The sequence below is a fragment of the Rhinopithecus bieti genome, unplaced genomic scaffold (genome assembly GCF_001698545.2).
Source record: "Rhinopithecus bieti isolate Rb0 unplaced genomic scaffold, ASM169854v2 scaffold_13900, whole genome shotgun sequence".
NCBI lineage: Eukaryota > Metazoa > Chordata > Mammalia > Primates > Cercopithecidae > Rhinopithecus > Rhinopithecus bieti.
In genome coordinates, this window is record NW_016808376.1 from 3,673,517 (window position 1) to 3,696,444 (window position 22,928).

General features: G+C 40.7%; 1 protein-coding gene across 1 annotated transcript in view; it reads right to left on the reverse strand.

Moving 5' to 3' along the window:
• UPF2 (UPF2 regulator of nonsense mediated mRNA decay) overlaps window positions 1–22,928 on the reverse strand; it is a 122,670-nt gene that overhangs the window by 53,671 nt on the left and 46,071 nt on the right. Inside the window, 2 exon segments of the mRNA XM_017886701.1 lie at window positions 2,770–2,878; window positions 21,152–21,237. Of these exon segments, the coding sequence (XP_017742190.1) occupies window positions 2,770–2,878; window positions 21,152–21,237 (195 nt within the window).

The window sequence follows — 22,928 nt, forward strand, 5'->3', positions numbered from 1 at the left end:
CGTAAGAGAGGTTCTGGCAAGATATATATATTTGGGGTTGTTGAAAAATAGATATGAATTAAAGGCCAGCTAAATGCATCCCATTAAAAAGGAGGCTGAAGGAAGAAAGCTGAGCCAATCCCAACAACGAAACTCAGCTAGGAAAAAAGGTGGAGGAGACTAAGAATAGTAACACAAGTAAGAATCAGGAGAGAATGGTGGTATAGAAGGTATAATTATTATTAAATGATATTTATGTACAGATGCTATGTGAGGAGCTATACATGCATTATTTCATTTAATCCTTAAGAACAATCTTATTTCTAAAAATGCAATTATTAACCCTACTTGGTAGACATGGAAACCAAGGTTTAGAACACTTGAGTCTAAGTTGGCCAAACTTACAATGCTAGCATGTGGTGGAGCCAGAGGCAGGCTTCCTAAAAAACAGGAGAGTCTGGCAGTTTCGAGTCTACAGAGACACCAACTAACAAGCAACCGGAAAAACAACTGGTGGTCTCTGCCAGGGTGCTGCTATGATGGTGAATCAAAAGGTAAATGTCAGGAGAAACAGAGACAAGTATACTGTAAAACATTTCAATAAGAAGGGAATGAAATAGTTGTGGCTGGGGGAGGGGACGGGGGATGCTGAGAAAAGGTGTTTGTTGCTGTCACTTTAAGGATGTGAGTGGTGAGCATGTTTCCGCCTAATAGAAAATCGCTGGCAAAGCCTATAGATTCGGGGTAGGAAGGCCAGATCCTGGAGGAAGTAGACGGTGATCAAGTATGTAGAGTGCTCTTTCTTCTCTTCTCCGAGAGCACTGGTTTCCAAAGTGTGCTCCTGGAGTTCTGATATTCTTCCCTTGTAATGAAGCATTGCAGCAGTACAATAAAAATGCCAATACCCCAACTCTCACCCCAATTTTCAAATGAGAGAGTACATATAGAATTTTATTAATTTTAAGTTTTTCACCAAAAGCACTAATTATGCTTGGTCCAGGAACTTGTGTTTTAACTTGGGGATTGGTTGAGGGGTATAGGCATATAACCAATATAATAACTCATACTGTCCACTAGTAAAACAGTTACTTCTTTGTACAATGGGATTAAACATACCAACAAGAATATCACGGCTTCTGATGTATCTGTCTCTGAACTAGCAGCATTTGTCAAAGTGTGTTCTTTGATGAGTTCCATATGCATGCCCTCCAGGAGATTCACAGAGCACATTACCATATTAATGTTTTGAGAATTCTTTTTTTTTTTTGAGACGGAGTCTCGCTCTATCGCCCAGGCTGGAGTGCAGTGGCCGGATCTCAGCTCACTGCAAGCTCCGCCTCCCGGATTCACGCCATTCTCCTGCCTCAGCCTCCCGAGCAGCTGAGACCACAGGCGCCCGCCATCTCGCCCGGCTAGTTTTTTGTGTTTTTTAGTAGAGACGGAGTTTCACCATGTTAGCCAGGATGGTCTCAATCTCCTGACCTGGTGATCCGCCCGTCTCGGCCTCCCAAAGTGCTGGGATTACAGGCTTGAGCCACCGCGCCCGGCCCAGAGAATTCTTAAAACAAAACAAAACAAAACCATTTAACTTGAGTTCAGTGTTTCCAACCTCTTTAAACATAGAAACCTTCCCTTACGTACTACTATGTATGAAAATCTGAAAACCTAGCAAAAGTTGGCCCAAAAAGATCTTAACTACAAATCTCATAACAACAAGAACTGCTTACAGACTATTCTCCTTTGCAAGAGACTCTTTCCTTCCTTTGCACTCAAAGCACCCACTCTCCAATAATTCACCTGGCAATTCAGCATGCAATTCCTTACAGCTATTACATTTAAGGATTCATTTTTATTTAAACCTTGTGTCCTCAACTACACCGTGAGTTCCTACCTCGGGAATTTTGTCTGTTCTTCCGAGAGCTTGGCAATACTACTGACTGGTGCACAGTGAGTGAGAGATAGCACGTGCAGACATTTCCCGTTTTTATTTGCATTCTGACCAACTTATGATAAAGCAAAGTTTTGTAAACACCATTTTTCCATTGGCTAACAACAATTGAATTTCATGTTTTTTCACAGTCTAACAATGTCCACTTTCAGTCACCTCTGGCAGTATCATTTCCCCACTATCAAGCCTGTATTTGAAGTAGAAGTACCTCCATGAACTAACTGGGTAACATGGGTTGGGAGAACCACTAACACATAGTTTGTTCATACTTCTAGGGCTAGAGAGAAAGGGAAGCCATCTGGTAACAGGCCCCTGTTATTTCCCAGGGTGATCTTTAAAAAACCCACCATGATCCAAGGTAAAATTTCTTAAGGCAAGAATCAAAGAAACACGGGCTATGGCAGCACTCACTAGTATCACAGTATTGATGGAAACTTGTAGACGCCACACATTTGGACCCAAGCACCTAAAGAACCTTATCCTATGTGGCACCACACCCTGACTCATGGTGGCCAATTATGTTTCTTTTGGAAACACCAATGAAGGCTCTGGCTGTCTTGACCTTGGAGAAGCATTTCTACCTTAGAAAAGCAAAAAAGTGCCATTCCTGCAATGGGGGAACAAGGTAGCAGCAACAGCTCACCTCCCAACAGGAATATCACTGATCAATTTCAAGCTTCGTTAGGTAAATCACTTTTCAAAAATTTAGAATGCCATAAATTCTAAACTGTTATACCACTATCAAATTTCAAGAATATGCTTACCAACAATTACATTCTTAAAGAATCCTCACTCAATGTATAAGAATATATATATTACAAAATAAATGCTTAAATACATACATGAAATCTGAAATCCCCCCTCAGCATGGAACAAAGATCCTCTGCTACATCAGACATGCAGGGATGCAATGTAGCAACCAATCTTGCATAAAATGGTAGCAAATCCAACCTGCAAAAGTTATATGTGATATGTGTCAAAGGAAAGACATATCAAAAATAATTCATTTTAAAATTTAAACTTTTTCAGATGTATTCACACATTAAATGATTTTAAAACTCATAATCATACAGACATGCCTATTTATTGCCATCATAAAGAAGTGTTTGAAAATTCAATGAGACTTTTGAAATTTTATTAATATTCTGGCATTCCCCATTCCGTGAATTTACTGCATAGCTATAATTTTATTGAATATGTAATTTTGATAAAATATGAAACACCACGCACACACACAAAAAACAACAGTATGTTTTGACACGACTTAAATTTTTAATCACATAATTACTGAGTAACTGCATATTTACAAATCTCAAGGTAACTTCTTTAGTGTAAGACAATATCCTTTAAAGCCATTTCCTTCATCTTAGGGTAAGTTATTTGGAAACCCCAAGGTCTAAAGCAAAAAGGTAATCAATAGGCTGAGTGCGGTAGCTCACACCCGTAATGGGAGGCTGAGGCAGGCGGATCATGAGGTAAGGAGATCGAGACTATTCTGGCTAACACAGTGAAACCCTGTCTCTACTAAAAATAAAAAAATTAGCTGGGTATGGGGGCATGTGCCTGTAGTTACAGCTACTCGGGAGGCTGAGGCAGGAGAACTGCTTGAACCTGGGAGACAGACGTTGCAGTAAGCCCAGATCACGCCACTGCACTCCAGCCTGGGTGACAGAGCAAGACTCCATCACACGAATGAATGAATGAATGAATGCTACTCAGAAACTGAAAAAGCCTCGAGGACGGCAAACAATATTACAAAATCTATACACTAACTTACATATTTCACTCATTACAGAACCCACTCAGATCCTCATTCAGGATCTTAATTTGGACAGTAAATGGCAAATTTGTGGCACTCACACTGCCACCCTCTTCCACTGTCAGAGCACTTTTTCCCATTACACAGGAATGATGCTCCAGAATCCTGCTTAGCACAGCACTCCAGGTGACCACTACTAGTTGGAATCAACACACAAGCTAAAATTTATTTTCCATTCCTGTCATAGATGTTATTACTCAATGATTCAACACTCAGCAGATCAGACTCTGAAGATGAGAAGTAGTGAGGAACTGATAAAAGCAGCTGTACTGACAGCAGCAAGTAATGGAGCCAACAGTGAGAGAGGAAGCTAAAAACTGTAAAATTACAAGAGCTTAAAAATTATGACAGCTTAAAGCCAATTAGAACAGAAACAAATAATCATACAAGTCTTAATTATTGCTGAGTAGAGGCCGGGCACGGTGGCTCATGCCTGTAATCCCAGCACTTTGGGAGGCTGAGGCAGGCAGATCACCTGAGGTCAGGAGTTTGAGACCAGCCTGACCAATATGGTAAAACCCGATCTCTACTAAAAATACAAAAATTAGCCGGGCGTGGTGGGAGGTGCCTGTAATCCCAGTTTCTCGGGAGACTGAGGCAGGAGAATCACTTGAACCCAGGAGGTGGAGGTTGCAGTGAGCCGAGATCACGCCACTGCACTCCAGCCTGGGCAACTAGAGTGAAACTCCATCTCAAAAAAAGATTATTGCTGAGTACATCACTGTACCATACAATAATATATGAAAATGTTTGATCATCAGGAAAAAACCCGCATAATTAGATCTGGAAAGCTCCTCAGATGGATACATTAACCCTTAGCTAAAGGGACACAGAGGAAAAAGAAGGATGGAAATAAATTTGAAAAGTATGGTTAGGCAGGGCATGGTGGCCAGTAATCCCAGCATTTTGGGAGGCTGAGGCAGGTGGATCACCTGAGGTCAGGAGTTCAAGATCAGTCTGGCCAACATGGAGAAACCCCCATCTCTACTAAAAATACAAAATTTAGCTGGGTGCGGTGGGGCCTGTTTGTAATCCCAGCTACTCGGGCCTGGGAGGTGGAGGTTGCAGTGAGCCAAGTCCATGCCATGGGACTCCAGTCTGGGCCACAGAGTGAAACTATCTCAAAAAGATTTAAAAAAAAAATTGAAAAGAAGAAAGGTATGGTTGAAAGGAGGAAACTGGTTAAATTCATACCTAAAAGTCTCAAAAACGTGGCACTCCTCAAAAACTTGGGCTATTACAATTTCTAAGCAAAGTAGTTCTTACTAATGTGCTGGGCCCTGTCCTAGGCCTAATATATATAACTCAATTTGTTAAACCTAATAACCACTCTATACAGTGGATATTACACTCACCATTGCAGAAATAAGACAGATGCTGAGAGAAGTTGGCAATATGATAGCTTTGTAGCAATACCGCAATAATTTTTTAAAATAAATCATCCTTCTTTAAAGAAACAGTGAAAACTATAATCCATTATATAAAAACATTTAATGCTAAAATTTAAATGTTTATTTAAAATATTTTTAAGGTTTTATCAATTAAAGTCTAAGCTGCTATCACATGGAATCCAACGCACAAAATAGGTCCCACCACTCTCTAAAGATATTACAAAATAAGGTGTCCCGTAAGGTTTTTTTTTTTTTTTTTTGAGACGGAGTCTCATTCTGTTGCCCAGGCTGGAGTGAAGTGCAGTGGTGCAATCTTGGCTCACTGCAACCTCTGCCTTCCGGGTTCAAGCGATTCTTCTGCCTCAGCCTCCCATGTAGCTGGGATTGCAGGCGAGCACCACCATGCCCTGCTAATTTTTGTAATTTTAGTAGAGACAGGGTTTCACCATATTAGCCAGGCTGGTCTTGAACTCCTGACCTCGTGATCCACCTGCCTTGGCCTCCCAAAGTTCTGGGATTACAGGCGTGGGCCACCGCGCCCGGCCCCTATAAGTTACTCTTATAAACATGTAATAATTTCCCTAATGTTGCTAGCGCTAAAAAAAAAAAAAAAGGCTTGGAGCAAATGATCATTTAATGTTCTTAAATAATAGATGAATTTACACTAACATTACATTTACAAATTTTAGTTAGAATATTAGGTTCTTCATTTATTTTCCATATCCATTTTAACAACAAATAAAGTATTCTTTTCCAGCTCATAATCAGTTGTCAAATTCAAATATAGGATTTAAATTTATGCAGAGGTTCTTTTGCTGCCATTGCTACAATTTCAGGTCAGAAAAGTACAAGTACCAGAGCAAAGGTAACAAGATGGCAAAGCAACACACTGGGAGTGAGGAGGCCCAGATATAAACTCTATAGCAGCAAACAGCGTCTCCATGACCTCAGGGACTGATCCACCCTCTTCTCCCATACCTCCCAGCTTGCCTGCACCAGGCCCACTGGCTCCTCGCTGAGGATCTGACTCAGGGACTCTGGAATGGTCCTTGACTTGGGCTGGAATATGCTTTCCCTAAATATCCATACTGTTTACTCCCTCCCTAAGGAGAGTCCCAGTCTCCATGTTTTGACCCATTCTGAATACTCCAAGGAAACTGCACCTAACCCATCCTACCTCTCCCAATCCCCTTACAAAACTTTTTTTTTCGAGACAGAGTTTCAGTCTTGTTGCCCAGGCTGGAGTGCAATGACGCAATCTCGGCTCACTGCAACCTCTGCCTCCAGGTTCAAGCGATTCTCCTGCCTCAGTCTTCCAAGCACCTGGGATCACAGGCATGCACCACCACACCTGGTTAATTTTGTATTTTTAGTAGAGACTGGGTTTCTCCATGTTGGTCAGGCTGATCTCGAACTCCCGACCTCAGGCGATCCACCTGCCTCGGCCTCCCAAAATGCTGAGATTATAGGCATGAGTCACTGCACCCAGGCCTACCTGCACTACTTTTAAAAATGGAATTTACCACTTAAAGTAGTAAATAATTGATTTGTTATGGTTAACTCATTTGTTACCCCTCCCCACCAGAAATGTTCAGTTCCATGGCAGACAGTTTATCAGCACTCAAACAGTGCCTGGAACATAGGCAAATACTCAATATACACATTTGTTAGATAAATGAATATCTCTGGTAACTCACTCTTAAGTATACTGCTAGCATTTAGTCTAAGACATTCTTCCTCATATTAAGGAAGTAGCATCTTACTTTTGTAATAATATTACATTTTACCAAGCAAAAGCTAACTTATCAAATTATCTTTTAGCAATTAATGGGACATTCACATAGTTACTTCCTTTCCTGCTGATGTTATATATGTTAATAGATTGCCTGTGTTAGAGCATCCTTCCATTCCTATGATCAGTCTCCTTTGGTCATGCTGGATTCTTATTTTTTAATATGCTATGCATTAAATATGATTTGCTAGCGCTTCACCTGGAATTTTTATATTGACATTCGAAAGTGAGACTGGCCGATGCTTGTGCTTTTCTTGCTCCTTCTTCTTAGAACTTTTAATATGTGAAATAACAAGCTTTCTATGCTCTGGAACAAGCGATATTATTTCTTCCTTGAAAGGCTAAAAATACTCAGTTAAGCTTTCTAGTCTTATTCTATTTAAGATGAATTTTTTTTTTTTTTGAGACGTAGTTTCACTCTTGTTGCCCAGGCTGGAGTGCAATAGCGTGATCTCAGCTCACCGCAACCTCCACCTCCCAGGTTCAAGTAATTCTCCTGCCTCAGCCTCACGAGTAGCTGGGATGACAGGTATGTGCCACCACACCCAGCTAAGTGTGTATTTTTAGTAGAGATGGGGTTTCTCCATGTTGGTCAGGGTGGTCTCGAACGCCTAACTTCAGGTGACCCGCCGCCTCGGCCTCCCAGAGTGCTGGGATTACAGGTGTGAGCCAGTGTGCCCAGTCAATTGATAAGTTTAACGCTTTCTTCCATGATTACTGTTCTATGTGGGTATTTTATCTTGAATGAATTTTGAAAATGTGCATTTTTTTCAAAACATTATGCTTCACTGAGATTTTCAAGTGGTTTCAAAATATTTTAAGCATATCATCTGCTCATTTCTTAAACTTTTAATGTTCTTTTCTTTAAACTATATTTTCTACACACTTCTCTATTTTGATTTTCCAAGAACCAGATCTTGAATTTCTAAAACTTTTATCTTACTTGTCTTTTTCAATGTATTTTTCAACAAAGTTTGAGGTAAAACAGCATCAGATATTCTTAAACTATGTCATTTCACTTTTCTTCTTTTTTTCCTTCCTCGTGCTACCTAGTCTAAGATCATTTCACTTTTCTTCTATTTGTTGGCCTGTCCCTTGCACTTCACTTCATTTTCTTCTCCCAAGTAGCCCAATCTACTTTGAGACTTTTTATGAGTTCCCCCAAAAATGTTAATATATAGCTATTTTCTTTTTTTTTTTAAGAGTTGGAATCTCACTCTGTTGCTCAGGCTGGAGACTGGTGGCAGGTTTTCAGCTCACTGCAACCTCCGCCTCCCAGGTTCAAGTGATTCTCCTGCCTCAGCCTCCTGAGCAACTGGAACTACAGGCGCCCACCACCAGACCTGGCTCATTTTTGTATTTTTAGTAGAGACAGGGTTTCACCATGTTGGCCAGGCTGATCTTGAACTCCTTACCTCAAGTGATCCAGCCGTCTCAGCCTCCCAAAGTGCTGGGATTAAAGGCGTGGGCCACTGCACCCGGCCAGCTATGCATTTTATTTTATTTTATTTTATTTTTGAGACGGAGTCTTGCACTGTCACCCAGGCTGAGTGCAGTGGCACGATCTTGGCTCACTGCAAGCTCTGCCTCCCGGGTTCATGCCATTCTTCTACCTCAGCCTCCTGATTAGCCTGGACTACAGGCACCCGCCACCTTGCCCGGCTAATTTTTTGTATTTTTTAGTAGAGATGGGGTTTCGCCGTGTTAGCCAGGATGGTCTTGATCTCCTGACCTCGTGATCCATCCACCTTGGCCTCCCAAAGTGCTGGGATTACAGGCGTGAATGCCCGGTCCAGCTATGCATTTTAAAGAAGACAGTTTTGTGCTACCTGTTCAGGCACAGGTCAGTGAAGTAACAACGCAGTAAAATGTTTTCAGCTTTAATAGGGATTTTTAAAATGAGTTAAGGAAGTTATGAGTTAAGGAATTATGAAAGTCAGACACTCCATTTTCTCGGAATCCTCTACCCCTGTAAAAAGGAGGTATCCTTTACCCCTGTAAAATCCTCTACCCCTGTAAAAAGGAGGGCTGATACAAAATATCACCCTGCCCTACTGAAATCTTGAAGTCCTATGTCTGTTCATCCATTATTCACAAAATAAAATCCTTTATGTTGTAAATAATCAATTATATGGTTGTTCAGTGCTAGTCCTGCTTAAGAATGCTTTCTGCCTGTTCTGCCTTCCAAAGGGCACACAAGCTCAAAAAGGGGATGGAGTGCAAAGTGTTACATCAGTCACATGAAAGTTATTAATAACACAAAATATTTTCATCAACATAAGCTACAAATTTGTGTTAAATTTTTCAATTTTTATTTTTTTTGAGACGGAGTCTCGCTCTGTCGCCCAGGCTGGAGCGCAGTGGCGCGATCTCGGCTCACTGCAAGCTCCGCCTCCCGGGTTCATGCCATTCTCCTGCCTCAGCCTCCCGAGTAGCTGGGACTACAGGCGTCCACCACCGCACCCGGCTAATTTTTTTGTATTTTTAGTAGAGACGGGGTTTCACTGTGTTAGCCAGGATGGTCTCGATCTCCTGACCTCGTGATCTGCCCGCCTAGGCCTCCCAAAGTGCTGGGATTAAAGGCGTGAGCCACCGCGCCCAGCCTAAAATTTAAGCTAGATGGATATTTCATCTAATTTGAGTGTTATGAAAAGCAACTGAAAAATACTTAGATCCTTCCTTTCAAAACGGAATTTTATAATCGTACAAGATGATGACAATTACATTTACCAACAATGAACAATGAACCACTTTAAAAGAATGCTATTTGTCCTTAAATAATAAAATCTTCTTTATGTTTTTAAGGTCTCGTGAATCAACACATTTAAGTAACTACTAGCGGTTAAAGGGGGGGAAATTATCAAGCTTAGTAAAGAGTCCACTAACTACAAGTAAGAAGAAACAACAAGAATAGCAGAAACACACAAACACTTTTGTTATCGAGAGGGAAAGAAGAAATTCTTATGGGGTTTTATCTCCTAATCAATTGACTTTTTAAAACAAATGTCTAGCTCTCTTTTTCTCTTTAAAATCTAAAGAAGTTGACTGTTGAAAGCTATTTAATTTTATCTCTGTGCTCAAAAATGCCTGGAAAAAAATGAATGTGAAAGAACACTGTTATGGTTCAATTAAAGAATACAAAGGATTTCATAGGAAACACTAAAGCAGAAGATGATTCCTAAAAAATGAAATATAATAAACAAAAGTCTGGGGTCATTTACTCTGAAATCGACAACCAAATGCCCTGTCACTTTTCCACAATGCTGCTGTTTCCAACACAACAGCGCCACCAAGTGGTGCAACATGCTAACAGATTTCACTAAAACATTCTCTCACAGTTCCAAATTGAGTGAAGGAAGAGGTCCAATCAGAAAAGTTCTTACAAAAAGTCCAGCAAACTCTCCTAAAAGCTAGATCCGGAAAAGCTGTTCAAGAATTAAGCGCAGCACTTCACCTCTGAAGAGTATTCTGTTTACATTAATCTAAAGAGCCAACACTTGGCTAAAACAATACCAAGTGCATCTATACTTGAAACACAAGGAAAGAAGAGATTCTTACATACTTCCCATGATACTGACTGACTTTAAATTTTGGCTTAGGTGAGGGGCCTTCTGGGGTGCTGGAATGTCATATATCTTGATCTGAGTGATGGACACATATGTATACTTTAGATAGAAACAACTCAGGAAGAATAACTAGTGGATGCTGGGTTTAATGCCTAGGTGAAGGGATGATCTGTGCAGCAAACCACCACGGTACATGTTTACCTATGTAACAAACCTGCACATCCTGCACATGTACTCCTGAACTTAAACTTTAAAAGTTTAAGAAAAAAAAGATATAAACACTTAAAGTGAAATCTCAATTACTTGTGTGTATAGCTATGTTATAAATTACCTATAAAATAAAATGCAAATATCTAAGGGGATTTCTACATCTCAGTGGAGTCCAAATGAATGGGCTAAGAGAGGCTGGGCACAGAGGCTCCCAGTACTTTGGGAGGCCAAGGTGGGTGGATCATTTGAGGTCAGGAGTTTATGATCAGCCTGGCCAACATGGTGAAACCCTGTCTCTACTAAAAAAAAAAATACAAAAATTAGCCAGGAGTGGTGGTACATGCCTGTAGTCCCAGCTACCTGGGGGGCTGAGGCAGGAGAATCTCTTAAGCCCAGGAGGTGGAGGTTGCAGTGAGCCAAGACCACACCACTGCACTCCAGCCTGGGTGATAAAGCAAGACTCCGTCTCAAAAAAAAAAAAAAAAAAAAAAGACTAAAGGATATAATGATAAGTTTTTGAGATTTTTTCATCATTATTTAATGAAGGAAGAATGCAACTGAAAGTTAAAACACTGCTTCAGATCAAACCTTTAAGAACTGTAAAGATGAACTACATCAAACTTTAAAAACTGTGCTGCAGGCCGGGCGCGGTGGCTCAAGCCTGTAATCCCAGCACTTTGGGAGGCCGAGACGGGCGGATCACGAGGTCAGGAGGTCGAGACCATCCTGGCTAATACGGTGAAACCCCGTCTCTACTAAAAAATACAAAAAACTAGCCGGGCGAGGTGGCGGGCACCTGTAGTCCCAGCTACTCGGGAGGCTGAGGCAGGAGAATGGCGGGAACCCGGGAGGCGGAGCTTGCAGTGAGCTGAGATCCGGCCACTGCACTCCAGCCAGGGCGACAGAGCGAGACTCCGTCTCAAAAAAAAAAAAAAAAAAAAAACTGTGCTGCAAATTATACTACCAAGCAAGTGAAAAGACAACTGAAGATGGGAGAAAATACTTCCAAATTACATACTGATAAGAGATGTGTGCCCAGAATACATAAAGAACTCTTACAGCTCATTCATAAGAGGACAAATACAATTTTAAAGGGGCAAAGGCTGTGAATAGATACTCAGAAGATATGCAAATAGCCACTAAGCACATGAAAAGATGCTCAACGTCATATGTCATTAGGGAAATATAGTCATCCCTAGGTATCCGTAAGGGACTGGTTCCAGGAACTGCTACCCCCACCCAAAAGATACCAAATTACTTATAATGCCTAACACAATGTAAATGCTATATAAATAGTTGTTATGCTGTGTTTATTTTTTAAATTTTCTTAGAGACAGAGTCTCACTCTGTCACCCAGGCTGGAGTGCAGTGGTGAGATCAGAGCACACAAACTTCAAATTCCTGGGCTCAACTGATCCTCCCACTTTAGCCTCCCAAGTAGATGGGACTACAGGCACATGCCACTATGCCTGGCTTATTTTATTTTTTATAGAGGATGGGGTCTCACTATGTTGTCTAGGCTGATCTCAAACTCCTGGCTTCAAGCCATCCTCCTGCCTTGGTCTCCAAAAGTGTTGGTCTTACAGGAGGGAGGAAAGAGCATGCCACAGAGGACGAGCATCTGACTAAAGGAGGCCCAAACAGGCTGGGTGGGTATGGGTGCAGGACTAGGCCAGGATGCCAAAAGGTGATAGCATTTCCTTGCCCCCTCTCCCAAAGTGTTCCAGCCTGCCCCAAATGCCAAAGACGCGAAGTAACTTGCTACCTCTAATACCATTTCACTGTCTACCCAGGAGAATATTCGAGCCTGCTTACTCTACACTCAACTCTCTTTACTCCCCTTATCTCCCCGTTTGAGGGCTATCAGTCATCACTATCACTCAAAGGATAGAGAAAGCTGTGGGAATATATGGGTTCTGGAAGAATCAGAAATGGGATGACAGGGAATTGATTGGCACTTGATTATCATCTTTCTACTCCACGCTCCCTAGGGATCAAGCCGTCCCCCTCAGGGATAAGCCAAATCCTGCAGGTAGGGTAGAAATCTACCTGGGAGAGAAGGACAAAAGAAGACCTTCAAAATGAAAGGCTTTTCTGATCAATAAAAACATACAGCCAACCAGGAAATGTCAACCTGGTCCAAGTCCCTCCCTATTACCTCATTTTACAGATCTGTAAACAGAGGCCTTGGCTTTCCAAATCCCACAGTAATGAACTTTAAAAAGATTGAGACAGTTTTATTTAAACACTGGAAAGACTATACAGAGTACTATTAACATGAGAAATGATTATAGATTTTGATACAATTCAATTGATTAAAATCTACATAAAATACAAAAATGTGCCAGGCATGGTGGCACATGCCTATAATACTAGCTACTCAGGAGGCAGAAGCAGGAGGATCACTTGAGGCCAGGAGTTCAAGAGCAGCCTGGGCAACATAGCAAGACCCTGTCTCTTAAAAAATAAATAAATAGAAATGTAAAGAGTAACAGTCAAAGCTAGGTATAAATTACATCCTTCAAAAGACTGTCCTCTACCAGCCAAATCATGAGTATTTCTTTTATTGTTTTCAACAAGATAACTTACTAGAGGAATATTATTAACACAAGTCTACTGACTGAAAACAAATCCCTGTGAGTACTTCTGTAGTAAGGGCCACAATGTTACCCCAATGCTTCACATGCTTCCCTACATTTTCTAAATGCTCTTGCTGTCCTAGACAATAGGCTAAGAATAAAAATGACATGGCACTTCTTGTCCAAAGTATCTAGGACTAAGCTGAGTTCACACGCTTGCCTCCCATGCCATGGCCACCTAGAAGCCATGCTAGTGATGTAGATGAAAGTAGTCTGGATCCTTGAGTCACCTCCTGAAAGGGTACTCTAGGGAGCCCACCAAACCCAGAGGACTTCAAGAACCTCAGATTTCAGGTTTGTAACATCCCTAGCCTATCCTGGCTTGTCTGTCTTCTCAGGAAAAGTAACGCCCCACACCAATAAAGCTGAAAATAGTTTCTCAGTTATAGGAAGCTAGAATGATATTAATGTAAGAAAACATGAACTTCAAAAAAAAAGTCTGACTGAAGCCACCCAATCTGTCCAGATTTGCTTCAAGGTAAATTACAGCAGGATGAGCAAGTGAAAAGAAAAGGGAAAGCTGGCCCAAACAGGGCAGATCTTCAAATATGCCATCAACATGCTTCTTTCAATGACAAACACATATTGTTTCTCTATAGTTTGACCACTTATCCTCAAGTTCTATCTTTCAGTGATAAACCCATATTCCTGACATACAACAAAAGCTTAGCATCTGGAAAGGCAGGGCAAAGACTGAGCAAAAGCTCCAGGAGGAAATGCAACGCCCATGCAGAACAGGGAAATGGCCCCCAAAGCAACCAGCATCAGAAACCACAGCAAAAATCTGTCCTTAAAAAGGAAACCTGTTGGCCGGGCGCGGTGGCTCACGCCTGTCATCTCAGCACTTTGGGAGGCCGAGGCGGGCGGATCACCAGGTCAGGAGATCGAGACCATCCTGGCTAACACGGTGAAACCCCGTCTCTACTAAAAATACAAAAAGATTAACAGGGCGTGGTGGCGGCACCTGTAGTGCCAGCTACTCGGGAGGCTGAGGCAGGAAAATGGCGTGAACCCAGGACGCAGAGCTTGCAGTGAGCCAACATGGGGCCACTGCACTCCAGCCTGGGTGACAGAGCGAGACTCCGTCTCAACAAAAAAAAAAAAAGAAAGAAACCTGTTAATAACAAAGCTGAGCAAATCTAACTCACGATATGTAATAAAAAGAGGGTAGGTACAGCATCAATGCAAAGGCACTGTCAATTTTTTTAAATTAAAAACATTAGAAAGAAAAGAACAAACTCCTCAAAACCTACCAAACAAAATTCTCCAGAAACATACTGCCATGAAATATATGAAAATTCTGGCCAGTTTTCCACGCGTTTTTAAAAAAATTGAATGAACTGAAACAAGAAATGAGAAAAAGAGTAGTAGAGGGAAAAGACTTTGCAGAATGCTGAGTAAGAAAAAGACGACACTGAAAAAAGTGATAGGTAAGAATAAAATAGCCAGAAAACAAGCAAAGCACAGTTATGCATCACTGGGGTACCTAAAAAAGAAAGCCAAAACAAGAGAACAGAACTAGTATTTAAATATATTTGAGGAAAAATAAAATAAAATAAAATTCCCTGAATTTTTCAATATGAAAATGGAAACGGCATGAAGAAGGAACCAGAAGGATCAACACCAAGAACGATCTATCCTAGAAAAGTTACTAGATTTACTTGATTAATTAGAGAAAAAATTACTTGGGCAGTCATTTAAATGACCAATTCAATTTTAAGAGAGGAAAAAAAAAAGGCCAGCTGGCCTAGATTTCAACACAGTAATGGCAAATGCCAAATGACTACTGAGTGACACCTACACGATATTTAGGGTTAAAAGGTATGAGCTATGGATCCTCCACTATAACCAGTCAAGCAGCCATTCAAGTAACATAGCCCCAATTCTGAACATAGAGAAATTCAAGGCATATTTTTTCCCCAACAACACTTTTTGAGAAAATTATTAGAAATGAACTTCAGGCCAGGCACTGTGGCTCACACCTGTAATCCCAGCACTTTGGGAGGCTGAGGTGGGCGGATCACCTGAGGTCAGGGGTTCGAGACCAGCCTGGCCAACATAATGAAACCCTGTCTCGGCCGGGCGCGGTGGCTCAAGCCTGTAGCCTGTAATGCCCCAGCACTTTGGGAAGGGCCGAAGACGGGCGGATCAACAAGGTCAGGAGATCGGAGACCAACCTGGCTTAATACGCTGAAACCCTGTTTTCCTACCTAAAAGATAACAAAAACTAAGCCGGGGCGACGAGGCGGGTGCCTGTTAGTCCCAGCTACTTTGGAGGCGGAGGCCAAAGGAGAAATTGGCCGTAAACCTGGGAAGGTGGGCTTGCGTGAGCTGAGATCCAGCCCACGCGCACTCCAGGCCTGGGCGACAAGAGCCCAGAACCCGTCTCAAAAAAAAAAAAAAAAAAAAAAAAAAGAAAACCCTGTCTCTACTAAAAATACAAAAATTATCTGGGCGTGGTGGTAGGCGCCTGTAATTCCAGCTACTCAGGAGGCTGAGGCAGGAGAATCGCTTGAACTGGAGGTAAAGGTTGCAGTGCACCAAGATCACGCCACTGCACTCCAGCATGGGCAATAGAGCAAAACTCAGTCTCAAAAAAAAAAAAAACAACAACGAAAATGAACTTTAGCAAATAAAGGCATTACAGCAAGAAATTTTAATATAAATGTTTTATTCCCTATCAGGATATGTCATCAACATAAAAATAAGTGAGGGGGGCTGGAAAAGCAGACAGGAAGTCAGGTGTGCTGCTTCCCTACTTGTAATGCTGAAAGTTAAATATCACTCAAATACAAGAATAAGTACATTTAAGAGTAAAAAGGAAAATACTAAGGAAGAAAACATTATTAACTAATATCAGATGAGTGACTAAAGAGAATAAGAAAAGAAGACACCACAAACTAATTTTACCAATGCTCATGGTAGAAAACAAGAGACTGTCTAATCACTAAGCAAACTTACAATCATAAAGTACTAAAATAATAATGCAAACCTTCCTAAAAACAAGAAACACACACTCATGCACGCACACTAAATTAAAAAATATAAAAGACCACACAATGAAAGTCTTTTAGGAATTAAACCAAAAAGGAAAATATTATAGAACTCAAGCCAATCATAAACAGCCTAAATTATTTTCATTAAAAGAAACGTGTTTTCAGAATACGTCTGAGAGTAAAATTCAATTCAATTGTACATAAAAGAGACTCAACTAAAATAAAATGATTCTGAAAGGCAGAATATAAAACAAAGGGCACAGGTATACCAAACAAAACGCAAATAAAAAGAAAGCAGCGGTCAGGTGCGGTGGCTCACATTTGTAATCCCAGCACTTTGGGAGACCAAAGCAAGTGAATCACTTGCGGTCAGGAGTTCAAGACCAGCCTGGTTAACATGGTGAAACCCCGTTTCTACTAAAAATACAAAAAATTACCCGAGCGTGGTGGTGGTGCACGCATGAAACCCCAGTTACATGGAGGCTTAGGTGCGAGAATCACTTGGACCCAGGAAGTGGAGGTTGCAGTGAACAGAGATCACACCACTGCACTCCAGCTTGGGTGACAGAGTGAGACTCCACCTCAAAAAAAAAAAAAAGGCAGCAATCATAATCATTAATATCAGATGAGTCGGAATTCAGGCCAAAAGGCATTAAATAAGACCAAGAAGAACAATTTATAATGATAAAAAAAGTATGTAATTAACAATTAAGTTTTATATATACAACAAATAACACAACAGTAATATACAGAAAGCTGGAATCACAGTAGCTATTAGGAGAAAGGCAACACATCAGGAGTCACAGTCTTGACTCCACCTCTCAGGCCATGACCTCTGGTCAAATGGCCAAAAATGTAAGAAAACAGATCTGAATCATTATTTAATCATGTAAACCTGATCAGTACATTTACTGACTATATAATTAGAGACAAAGTAAACTTTAAAACTTCCAAAAAAAAAATAAAAATAGACAGTATTCTCTAATCAAAATGCAATAAAAATATAAATTATTGACAAAGCCACAAAACGAAAAAAAAGCCCCTCTACTTGGAAATTTTGAAACTCGTTGGGTCACAAAGGAAATAAAACTAAAATTACCACATGTTAGAACTAACAGATGGCCGGGAACAGTGGCTCAAGCTTGTAATCCCTGCACTTTGGGAAGCCAAAGCAGGAGGAGCTGCTTGAACCCAGGAGTTCAAGACTAGCCTGGTCAATATAGTAAGACCCCGACTCTACCAATAATAATAATAATAATAATAATAACAATAATAATTTAATGTAAAAATTAGCCAGATATGGTGGTTCATGCCTGTGGTTCCGGCTACTTGGGAGGCTAATGTGAGAGGATTGTTTGAGCCTGGGAGGTTGAGGCTGCAGTGAGCCGTGATCTCACCACTGCACTCCAGTCTAGGCAACACAGCAAAACCCTGTCTCTAAAAAAAGAACCAAGAGACATGGCTTAAACTATGCTCAATGGACAACTCATATGCGAAGTGCCAGAAAATAAACAAAATAAATGGAAGAAACCCAAAAGAAGAAATTAATAAAGAATAAAACCAAAAATAACAGTAAGAAAATCATTACAGAGAATAAATAATAAATCTAAAAGCTGAGTTTTTTTGGTAGGAAAAAACTAGGTAAACCACTAGCTAACATAATCATGAGGAGAAAAGAGGAAGTACAAATTCAAACATGGCACTGTTTGTAATGGCAAGACTGGAAAGTCTGAAACGGTTAAATATAGTACATTCATCAAAAGAAACACTGCAACTTTAAAATAACGAACAAGGGAAATCTTTATGTCTTGAGATGAAAAGATATGTATCAGTTACACACTGTGTTAAAAACAGGGAATAAGAATCTATAATTGTATTTTCTTGTATATGCAAAAGAATCTTTGGGAGAACATATAAGCATCAACATACTGATTTCCTACTGAAAGGAGTGGAAACTGGGCAGATGGGAAGGCAAGAATAAGGATACTTTTCATCATATAACGTTTTCTACTTCTGGATTTTGAGCTATAGGGCTGTATCACTTATTATTTAAAACTGCATATGACCAAGATTAATTCATCAAATATTTTAAGGTTGGACTATATGCCAAACACTATACTTGGTGTTGGAGATGCAGAAAATGAAAAGATGGAGTCCTCTTTCCTAAAGAGTGATAGTTTCAAGCCTGGCAGAGAGACAGGAAGCAAACCAACATGAAGTGCTATAAAGAACATCTCTATCTACACAAAGGAAAAAAGGAAAGCTCTTCATAGAGGATAGCTCTTGTTAAAGACTTAAAGGTGAGTCAAAGATTTCCAGTGGAAAAATAAAGGACATCCCAGATAAAAGCAGAAAGCAGCGGCAAAGGCATGGGAGTAGAAAGAGCAAACGGTATTCGAGAAACCATTATAGATCAAGATTCGGCAGGAGGAAGAATGGCTAGAATTAAGACTGAAGAAGCTGAAAACCAGCTAGCTAAGAAAGGGCATTACATATCATGTTGCCTAATTTTATCACCTTTTATATGACAGGTATTGCGCTATGTGCTGGGTATAAAGCAGTAAACATGGCCTCCTTCCTGCAGTTTACAGTCTAGAGGACAATGTCAAAAAATTTAAGAAAGAGGTTTGGCTGGGCACGGTGGCTCACACATGTAATCCCAGCACTTTCGGAGGCCAAGGCGGGCGGATCACAAAGTCAGGAGTTTAAGATCAGCCTGGCCAACAGAGTGAAACCCCATCTCTACTAAAAATACAAAAATTAGCCGGGCATGGTGGCGGGAGCCCATAGTCCCAGCTACTTGGGAGGCTGAGGGAGCAGAATCGCTTGAACCCTGGAGTCAGAGGTTGCAGTGAGCTGAGATTGCATCTCTGCACTCCAGCCTGGGCGACAAGCGAGACTCTGTATCAACAACAACAAAAAAAAGAGGTTTTACCAAGAGTTTCCAAGAGTTTGATGCCATGACCTTTCCTATCTCTGTCTCTCTGCACATACTGTGTTGCCTCTGTCAGCAATGCTCTCCCTACATTCCCAATCCCCACCCATCCCTTATCTAGTCCATCCTTCTCAGGCCTCAGATTAAATGACCCTTGTTCCAGGCAGTCGTCTCTGACTCCTCAGACTCAATCAGTCAGTTCCACTTGGCTCTATGCTTCAAAGCATGCTGCCCTTCTTCTTGACAACGGCACTTAGAATTACTCCTGTGTTTGCCTCTCCAAACTGTAAGCTGTATGAATACAAGAACTAAGATGATCTTGTTCACCCCTGTACTGTATCTCCAGCATGGATCACAATACACAGCAGATGCTTAATGAATTATTTAATGAATGATTAAATTTTAGAATAATATAACAATCTTTCCTGATTATCAGGCTGATTATAATATACTTAATTGTATTTATATACCACAAGGATATAAGACTATGAGATCTATTCCTCATGGCTCTAGAATACTTGCATCTTTTTTTAATACTTATGATAAACTGTCACTTCATTCCACCCTTTTTTTGAGATGGAATCTCACGCTGTCGCCGAGGCTGGAGCGCAATAGCATGATCTTGGCTCACTGCAACCTCTGTCTCCTGGGTTCAACCGGTTCTCCTGCCATGGCCTCATGAGAAGCTGAGTACGGGCATGCACCACCACACCCTGCTAATTTTGTATTTTAGTAGAGATGGGGTTTCACCATGTTGGTCAGGCAGGTCTTGAACTCCTGACCTCAGGTGATCCACCAGCCTCAGCCTCCCAAAGTGCTGGGATTACAGGCCTGAGCTACTGTGCCTGGCCTGAAGTACGTAATTTTACATTATAAAAATATTCATCCATATGACTTCTTCAATTACATAATTCTTAATTATCTACTCACTACATTAACACATTCCCTCTCCCTTGCCCCACTAAAATGAATTAATAATGCTAACAGGAGATTAAAAACTGATATGAAAGAAAAAAGGCAAGTAGTGATTTGGTTTCACTGAGAAATCTTACCATTATCAAGAGATCATGGGCCTCCATCAATGAATGAACCTCATTAAAATTCTGCTGAAGAAACCTTCAATGAAATCTCTCAGAATCCTTATCTTGTGGGGAGAGTATCTGTCTTAGCTACATCATATGTAATCATTTTAATAGTTAACAAAATTATTTAATTATTTATTGTTGAATAAACAGAAATAGATCTCCTCCAGGATTCTAAGGTCAACAGTCTATAAGTGGTCCTGAAATGTTCAGGTAAGTAGAAAATTTAATTTAGTGTAATATAATGCATCAGAATTATCTAAAAGCATTGTGCAACTGAGTATGTGTCTTGAATTACTAGCAACATAATCATTAGTGTGATTTCCAACTCTATCCAATGAGTCTCTAGGTAGGCTATCATATCTCTGAACTATTATAATTACCTAAATAACTTGAAATTTTTCATTTAAACATAAATCTAAGAACTAGATATATCACATTAGCCTGATCTTTGCACAAACTAAAACTCTCCAAAAAAATTATGTTCCATTTATTGCTTTTCTTCAGATGCAAAATACAAAACAAGTGCTTCTAGCAATTCTTATTCTTCTTAAGCTACTCTTAAACATTTTCTCTTAAAATAATGAGATATCAGAAGAAATATCCCCATCAGAGCTAACAAGCAGTGAACAAAAATTAATGGGAAACAAGTTCTAAAAAATACGCTAATAATGCTAATGACTTACAGAGTGAGTAAAATCAAAAGCAGTATTTTTAAAGAGATAAGAATTTTGATCTTACAACCAGCACTACAGAGTAAAAACACTAATACATTTCTCTTTTATAACACTTACCTTTGTCTAGGAACTATGAAGAGTGCCCGTACCAACTTCTTCCTGTTTGCCTTTGTGTTCATGTTCATGCAAAAATCCATTGCTGCCTATTGGGAAAAGCAAACTTTTCTTTAAAACCTCTATTTAGTTACAGAAAGCAGAAATCCTGCCTACTATGATATCTTTATTTGCTGTTAAACATTTCAAAATGGTTTTAAGAAACTAGTATTGTTAGTATCAGGAAAGTTTCCTGATAGAGCTCAAAAGTAGCAAGAATAGTTACCAAGAGCCAAGAAAATTACTAACGCTAATAAGGATAACCAAAAAGCAGTAAAGGTGAATGAGGAAAGAGAAAGAGACAGGCACAAATTATACCCAAGAAGATGTAAGAATAACAAGTGTGCCCCCACATTCACTAAAAAAGTTCAGTGTTGACAGTCAGATTTGGTAATGTTAGGGTTTAGAAAACAATACCCCAAAATATGGCTCTTTGGATGCTGAGTACTTCATTCGAACTAAGAAAATTGGAAAGCCTGATAAGTGGCCTCAACCAAGGTCTCTGACCATCCCTTGTTTCTCTTCCCAAGTAGAGGAAATGGCACTCTCTCTCTCCAAGATACCTTAACTGACAGAGGAGAATTCTTCCAAAAGAAACTCAACTGTCTTCAATCCCCTGTCTAAAATTTCATAAAACAGGGAATTTATCTAGATGACCATCACCATTTGGACAGACTCTTTTCTGAGACAAGGTCTCACTCTGTCGCCCAGGCTGGGGTGCAGTGGCGCAATCATGGCTCACTACAGCCTTGCTCTCCCAGGCTCAAGTGATCCTCCTGCCTCAGCTCCCAGCCAAGTAGCTGAGACTATAGGCATATGTACTTAAGGGTGAAACATAATAAACATCGCTCCTTGGCTGGGCATGGTGGCTCACGCCTGTAATTCTAGCACTCTGGAAGGCTGAGGCAGGCAGATCACCTGAGGTCAGGAGTTCGAGACCAGCCTGGCCAACATAGCAAAACCCCATGTCTACTAAAAATACAAAAAATTAGCCGGGCGTGGTGGCGGGCACCTGTAGTCCCAGCTACTCGGGAGGCTGAGGCAGGAGAATGGCATGAACCCAGGAGGCAGAGCTTGCAGTGAGCTGAGATCACGCCACTACACTCTAGTCTAGGCGACAGAGCAAGACTCCGTCTCAAAAAAAGAAAAAAATACAAAAATTAGCTGGGCGTGGTGGTATACGCCTGTAGTCCCAGCTACTCAGGAGGCTGAGGCAGAAAAATTGCTTGAACCTGGGAGACAGAGGTTGCAGTGAGCCAAGATCATGCCACTGCACTTCAGCCTGGGCAACAGAGCAAGACTCCGTCTCAAAAAAAAAAAAAAAAAAAAAAAACAAAACCAAAAAAACCTCATTTTTATGGACTCAACAAGGAGACTCTTAAGTGAAAGTGGCACTGTTTTTTAAATCACAAATGCATGGTGAAAGTATAATGGTACTGGTATAATTTGGTACCACTACCTTGAATCATGATAAAATGCTAGTAGCTCTACCCACCATCACTTTTGCAAATGTCAAAACAGTAAAAAAGAAAGAAAAAAAAAATCAGCCTGGTGCGGTGGCTCATGCCTATAATCTGAGCACTTTGGGAGGCAAAGGCAGGAGGATCACAAGGTCAGGAATTCGAGACCAGCCTGGCCAATATAATGAAACCCCGTCTCTACTAAAAATACAAAAATATTAGCAGGGCACGGTGGCGCATGCCTGTAATCCCAGCTACTCGGGAAGCTGAGGCAGGAGACT